Source organism: Eucyclogobius newberryi, unplaced genomic scaffold (genome assembly GCF_026437365.1).
Source record: "Eucyclogobius newberryi isolate DKJ021-1_F unplaced genomic scaffold, fEucNew1.0.hap1 SCAF_9, whole genome shotgun sequence".
Taxonomy (NCBI): Eukaryota; Metazoa; Chordata; class Actinopteri; order Gobiiformes; family Gobiidae; genus Eucyclogobius; species Eucyclogobius newberryi.
In genome coordinates, this window is record NW_027316532.1 from 8107617 (window position 1) to 8114656 (window position 7040).

Consider the following 7040-nt stretch of genomic DNA (forward strand, 5'->3'; position numbering starts at 1 on the left):
ATTCACTGTATAACCCAATCAGGATTTTCTAGTGTTCAACATTTTGTGTGGGTGCACATTTAATAAATACTATACAATACTAAAATAAATAAATGCAATACTTTTTACTTTTTTTTAAATAAAAATGTTCCTGAAGTATGCAAAAGTATCCAGTCTCTTTTTCCTGGGTGCAGCCTAACGCAGTCAGAAGTTTCCTGATGATTACTTAAAGGTTGAACATTGACTTAATGATTGAATAGAGTCCATCTGTGTGTGATCTAATCGCAGTATAAATGCAGTTCTGTGATGAGAAGGTGGAGGAGCAAACTGAGGAGCATCGCGAAGTACAAAGAACACACCAGACAGGTCAGCGATAAAGTTATGGAGACGTTTAAAGCGGGTTAGGTTATAAAAAGATTTGTAGCACCACTACAATCTTACCCTGGCCGCCCACCAAAATGTACGGACCGAAGTAGTGCACTGATAAGAGATGAGCCAAGAGGCCCATGGTCACTCTGGAGGAGCTGCAGAGCTCCACAGCTCAGGTGGAGGGAATCTGTCCACAGCACAACTATAAGTCCTGCACTACACTAATCTGAGCAGCACGTGCCAGTATACTACAGAGGTTGTTTCTTCACAGGTCTCCACAATGAACCAGTAGCATGAGTTTTTGCAAGTCAACGATGCACTTTTAGAATTTGTTCTGAATCGCAAAGGACAAGCACAAAATCTAATGTTTGGAAAGAAATCTGTTGGGAGTGTTTTATAACTCATGTCAAAGTGCACATTATCATCATTACTAACAGGGAAGTACTGGATGTTTGAGAAACTCTGGCTGCCAAATAGCATCTCAGTCTCATATGTTTTGGGACTGTGCCATTATTCATAAATACTGGACTGAGAGCACTTTAAAACCATGTATCTGGGATGTTAAACTCCAACAATGGATGGAGACCTGTGCAACGTTTGGCTGCAGCAGCAGCAAAAAATAAAAATAGGAATGATGAGATGGCTGACAGGGGCCTGCTGTCAAGGACTGGACTAAAATAACATTGGACATTACATGGAAAGACTGAATTTTGCAATACATTTACAAATGACAAATTTGACGGTCATTTGGACAATTACAAAAAAGGACATGACTACTCTTTCTTTTTGGCCTTTTTTGAATATACACAAATACAATTATATTTTAATGGATAAATAAGAGTAAGCATAGTTAGTGGGCAATGTTTTCAGGTGAACAGCTAATCACTTACAATGTTTTAATATTTAAACAAAGTAATCACCACAAATGAAGTGAAAAATAACTTTATTCCTCAAGTAAAAAAATACAACATATTTTGTATGTTACAGTTTGTACATGTTGATGTCCAAATCTAACTTTGGAACTGTAGGTAGAACGGTCTGAAGCAAAGCAAAATAAAGTGATGTATCGTGCAGTTTACACCAACGCATATATTGGAAATCTTTGTAATGTGCAAAATGTACAAAATATACCCAAATAAAACCCCAAACAAAGCAGCGTCTTATTATAAATTTCAGTTACAATTCAGTCATCGTAGAAACTTATTCATCGGTCTGTAAATTACAGTTTCACTGCAATTTGGAAACATACATCAAGTTAATCATGTGAATATTATTTTCCGGATTTGTGAATTATAATAGGATTAGGCCACGTTGCCACACCAAACATGAAAGTGCAGCTTTGATACACCAAATTAAGCCAAATTCTGTTTGTAACCAGTGTAAATAATCAAAGGCAACTATTTACCATACCATTTATATTTAATATTTACAGCATCAAACTTTCAGATCAGTCCAAGTGCGCTCAAAGCTATTCATGATGTCCCTCTGCATTAACATGTCAATACCACACGTCTGCAGAAAAGCAAAGAAAAGGTTGGATAGGTATTTTGGTCTAGGCGTCCAGAATAATAGTGAACAACCTGAGGCACACACTCACCGCCTCTCTCCTGCGGCGCTCCTGTTCCCTTCGACGGGCAATCTCTCTTTCCTTGTTCACCGGTGCTCGTAGCGGAACAAGCTTTGGTTCCTGAATTTCAGAGAGCGGGTTTCTACAAATCCTCGGCAGAGAGGTGGGTTTTCCTGGAGACTGGCGTGTTTTACTTTTAACCAGCTTAGACAAACTAAAGCAACAAGGTTTTTAGATTTAAATAACAGTCACCAACCATACCATTCTGACTAATAGACTTTGGTCACACTTTAGTTATACCTGCTGTTTTCATTGCTTTCTTTGTCAGTGTGTTTTTCCATTTGTTTTTTCTTCAGCTCTTTCTGACGTTCCTCCTTCTCCATCGCTGCCTTCCTAAACTGCTGAAAACTCTCCATGGAGGACTTGATGGGGCCCGAGGTGACCGACTCTCTCACTACTTTAGCCAAAGCATTTTTCAAAACACTGTCCTACAAAGACATATTATATGTTCTGTGTTCCTTCTTTTTCTGGGTGGAGTTGGGGGGGTAATACAAACCTTTTTGGGGAGTTGGGATTTGTCTGCTTCCAAGGTTTTACTTGTGTTGCTGCAAGTGAGATTCTCAGGTCTGAAATCTAATACAATATTACAGTAGTAAGTCAAGAGTGCTTGACAAACTAAGTGAAATGTTGCAGTCATTTGTTCAGAACAGTGACTTACTTGACCTGCTCTCATCCATCTCAAGCGGCACTGGACTGTCGCTCAGAGGGGACAGCAAAGGCTCTAGCTGAAACACAAAATACAATCATCAAACTATATGTAGAAATCAACAGATGCCTGATGAGAACCAGGTTATTAGTCCAAGCGTCTTACTAAAGAGGCCCGATTGATGATGGGAAAGGTTAATGGCACCGAGAGTGCTTGGTTACACAGTACACACGATACAGAAAGTGGCTGGGACTGCAGACTGGGCTCTTACAATGGATGTCCCAAATGCCTCAGGACAAAGCCATGACAACGATGCCATGTAGATTCCCTGCTCAGGGATTTTACAGTACTGGCTGCAGCATTGCAATTACAGCCAACCATATCACAGATTAGTGTTACAGGAACATACGAGACAAATACCTTAAACTTGAAGGATGCCAACTCCAACATGATCCCTGGAGAAGCCATTGGGGACAAAAGTGTTGATAAATCTGTCAAACAGGAAGCAATATGTATTGATCTGAGCTAAGCTACTGCGTCAGGCAATAGAGGAAATGAGAAATTAATGCAGCTATATCCAAGGACAGTAATGTGGGGCAGAGCTGAGATAGCAGGACACAACTTAAGACTTTCCAACTTATTGAAAGTGCCTCATGTGTTGAAAAAGGGAGTTTGACAGAGTGTTACCTGGGGAAGCCATAGGCAGCTCATTACTGTTGAAATCAGTCGCTGTCTGTTTAGGCTGGTTTTTACTCCCTGCTACGAAGGAGTGCACAGGAGGGAGCGGGTACGGCCTGATCAGGTCTACAGGTGCCAAGATCTTTTTGCCAACGCTAGCACAGGGGCCCACTGACTGGGAAAGAATTCACACTTGATTATAGTGACATATTTGATTTTAATGACAATATTTCCAGTGATCATCACATACCTTTATTGATCTCTTTTTAGGCCCTCTCTTTGGTGGTGACCCTAAAAAAAAAAAAAAAAGGAATTCAATTTTTTTTTACGGACTATAATATTTCATACAAAATTAAATACAGTCTATTGATGGGTTTGATGCAAAAAGATTCCTTCCAGAAACATTTGGAATGGCAACGGTCTTATGTCGTTATAGCAATAGATCAATTCAAACATATTTTGAATGGGGAAAAGTCCTCAATAAATCTTCACATCAGGAAGGGATAATTTTCCTGAAACCCATGATTATTATGTGCTAGCTTAGAGAATGCAGAGGTGAGGTTGGAACCTACTTACCCCCATAGAAAGAATAAATATTTATCTGTGTAAATTTGTCCATTGCCAAAAGATCTGTTTAATAACATAACTGATCTATGGACCTTAGTGTCAGGCATTATCAAATAATTGGTCAGAAACTTTTTTTCCCCATTTACCTTGAACATCTTAACTTTTAACATGCTTATTTGGTCCAGGGCATGCAGAGGAAGACGTGAACATGAGCTCAAGTCATAGGGCGGCTTCAGAGAGCATCATACCTATACGTGTTCTGTTATTACCTGTGGCAAGTGCTAGGTGCAAAGTCATGTTTTAAATATTTTGCATTATCAATTGTAGAGCTAAGACTGAAAGAGTGACATGTGACTTGTAAGTTTTAAAGATATTTGGAGAAACCAAATTTACAAATTTGTAGACAATAAAGTTATCTTAATTTGAACAAAAACAGGATCCTGTTGTAGTTTAAGGCTATGGGTCAAACTTAAGGAGAAAACAAATGTTAGCAAAATGATCTACATTATGCAAGTGTGATTTGAAACCAATTCAAAAATACACCATGGGTTACCAAGGTACAAGACAAACAAAGCAGACCTGAATCTGGTGAATAAGTGTACAATCATTTAAAGTGCAGACGTCTAACCTGATTGAGAGAGGGAACTCTCAATTACTTACTGCAGGAGCTGCTGCTGCTCGCACTGAGGACTGGCGCTCGAGGAAGCTGCAGGGGCAATGGCTTGGGGGCTGAAACCCCTAAAAAAAAAATCATTTGAATCATATCAAGATGTTCATGCTGTGACATGACCGTTTTATAGCTCACTTACCAGGTTGCTTTTTATGTACTACAAAGTGATTTTTGGGGGTGACCTGGGATTTCCAGACATCTTTAAAAATACCAGTCTGACTACAGTCTGGTGGCATGCATTTCTGTTTTTCTGTTAGAAAAAATATACTTGAGTTTAAAATATGCATATTAAAAACAACTAGACAATACAATGAGGTAAACTTACTTAAGTTGTTCTTTAGACACGAGAAGACAACATTTTTTTGTTTTAATTTAGTGATGAGCTTAGATTTTTTGTCCATATTTGACCCAATTATTCTCAGATGCTCGCTCGTCTCTTTAAACTAGAACCCAAAGCAAAGGTTGGATGAACAGTGTTTAGTAAAATTGTAGCTGCAGATGTACAGCACAGGATACTCACCCACGTTTCCAGGTTAGCCAGCTGCACAGCCACGTCCTCTGTGGACTTCTCAGGCTGTGAAGCCCAGGCGTAGTGCCTCTTAGAGAAGGGCTCCTTCAGGATGTCATTACAGCACTGGAGCTGCTCAGACAAGCGACCCTTTTTGACATCTGTGGATGGGAGGTCTTTTTTGGGGGGTTTGATGAGTCGCCCACTGGCATCCCTCAAGGGACACGCTGTGGAGGGTTCACTTTGAGAGGATGGCACAGCTCTGGGCAGAGCTTGTGGCTCTGCCTTTCTCTTCAGACACTTTGTTGTCTAAATTAAACAGAAATGGTTGAATTGCAAGATACTTAATATTGGACTTTTAAAGAGGGACTTACAGTTGCCTCAGGTATTTTGGGGATCTTAATATGAGGGGGGATAACTGTTACTGTCTGCTGAACCAGGACTTCAGATACTGAAGCTTTGTGCTTTGAATCCCCTGTAGTGCCTAACAAAAGTACAGCGAGAAACTTGATCATAATCTATATATTAGGACATTCATAACTTGTCAGCCCTGCTTACCTGAACTCCCAATGTATTCATTAGGCATTTTGGACATCTTTTGCAAAAAGAGCTCCTCCAGGGTTTGTGCCATCACAACAATGTCATCTCCGGGCTGCAGAAATACACAAGTCCTTTTAGAATACAACCACACAAGAAAATAGAATTTCTTCAAGCAGTTAATATTTAAAAACAAATCATTTGACTTGACATTTAAATTGTGGAAATGGTAAATATTGTGGATTGTTATTTCAAAATATTGGAATGCAATAAGATGTCAGTTTTGCCTCCTACCCGATTGTACAAGTAGCAATTCGAAAACATGGCGTTAAAGTCTTGTACACATTCAAGCGCTTTCGAATAGTACTTATTCTGGAGGCGTTTCTTGATGGTGCCCAGGTCCATTGGATTTGTAACAATTTTATAATAGTCCTGCAAAACAAAAGACAACCACCATGTTCAACTCATGATTAAAGTAGAAAGAGTACAGAAGGTAATTTTAGAACAAAATCCACAAACCTAAATGAGACATCACTGCAAATGTATAAGTTAAAAAAAATGACATTGCAGAGCAGATATCTCTAAAGAGTAGTGTACTCGCTGGGTTAGTCAGTCTGTGGTGTATTGTGGGTGAGCGTAGTACTCACTGGTATACATAGTGCCACAGCGTCAACTGGCTGTCGAAAGGGCCATGAGAACTGATGTTTCCACAGCGCTTTCACAACAACTCTCTCCAAATACTGCAGCTGGTTGGTGATGCGTCCGGGCTTCTTTGGGTTCACATACTCTGGAGGAGGAGGGTTCCTGATCACAGCGAGACAGGCCTTCACCTCCGCCATGGTACAGACATCAGGATCACCATAGGAAGATCCCATGTTAAACTCTTTTTATCCTCAAACTTGTTTTCTAGAAAAGAAAAAAAAAAAGACAATAAAAAAAACCCTCAACCCAAGTCTATGCGATGATTGACGGCACACAAATATCACTAGTAACCAGCAGCAACACCCCAGCATCATCAGACTTAAAACAAAAAGATCACTCACGCCTTGTTAAAAGGTAATGTTTATGTCAGATACTTTGCCTAGTGAAATACTGAAATATAAACCCGACTTGTGGCTGGATAATATCTAAGGGACACTGCCATCTAGTGAATAAGTGTGACACTGCAGTCTTGTACTACTGCAACAGCAAAAATAATTATATTGAAAAGAAAGTGACGGATTGTTCAGTGTATTTTTATTATAACATGTCAAATCCAGACATCAATCAAAAGCCCATAGTTCTGTCCCTTTGCACCATGACCATCCAGGCCGCGTTTAAAGTTTGGCGATCATTATTGAGGTTGTTTATGGTTGTTTATGTGTAACATTACGGGCAAGACAGGCGAACAGAAGCAAAGCGCAAAGAAAGAATAAAGAGTGAAGAATAAAGAGTAAAGTCTGAAGGATAAAGTGGTAAT

General features: G+C 39.6%; 1 protein-coding gene across 1 annotated transcript; it reads right to left on the reverse strand.

The window, feature by feature from the left end:
• Positions 1–1782: 1782 nt before the first annotated feature.
• Positions 1783–6462, reverse strand: brdt (bromodomain, testis-specific). Its single transcript, XM_072439291.1, is given in 16 exon segments — positions 1783–1860; positions 1946–2129; positions 2216–2403; positions 2472–2548; positions 2634–2700; positions 3042–3112; positions 3309–3474; positions 3550–3590; positions 4527–4604; positions 4676–4786; positions 4862–4871; positions 5057–5353; positions 5419–5550; positions 5586–5696; positions 5876–6013; positions 6229–6462. Coding segments are annotated over 16 exon segments (1977 nt in total). The 5' UTR covers positions 6457–6462.
• Between the last annotated feature and the right edge of the window lie 578 nt (positions 6463–7040).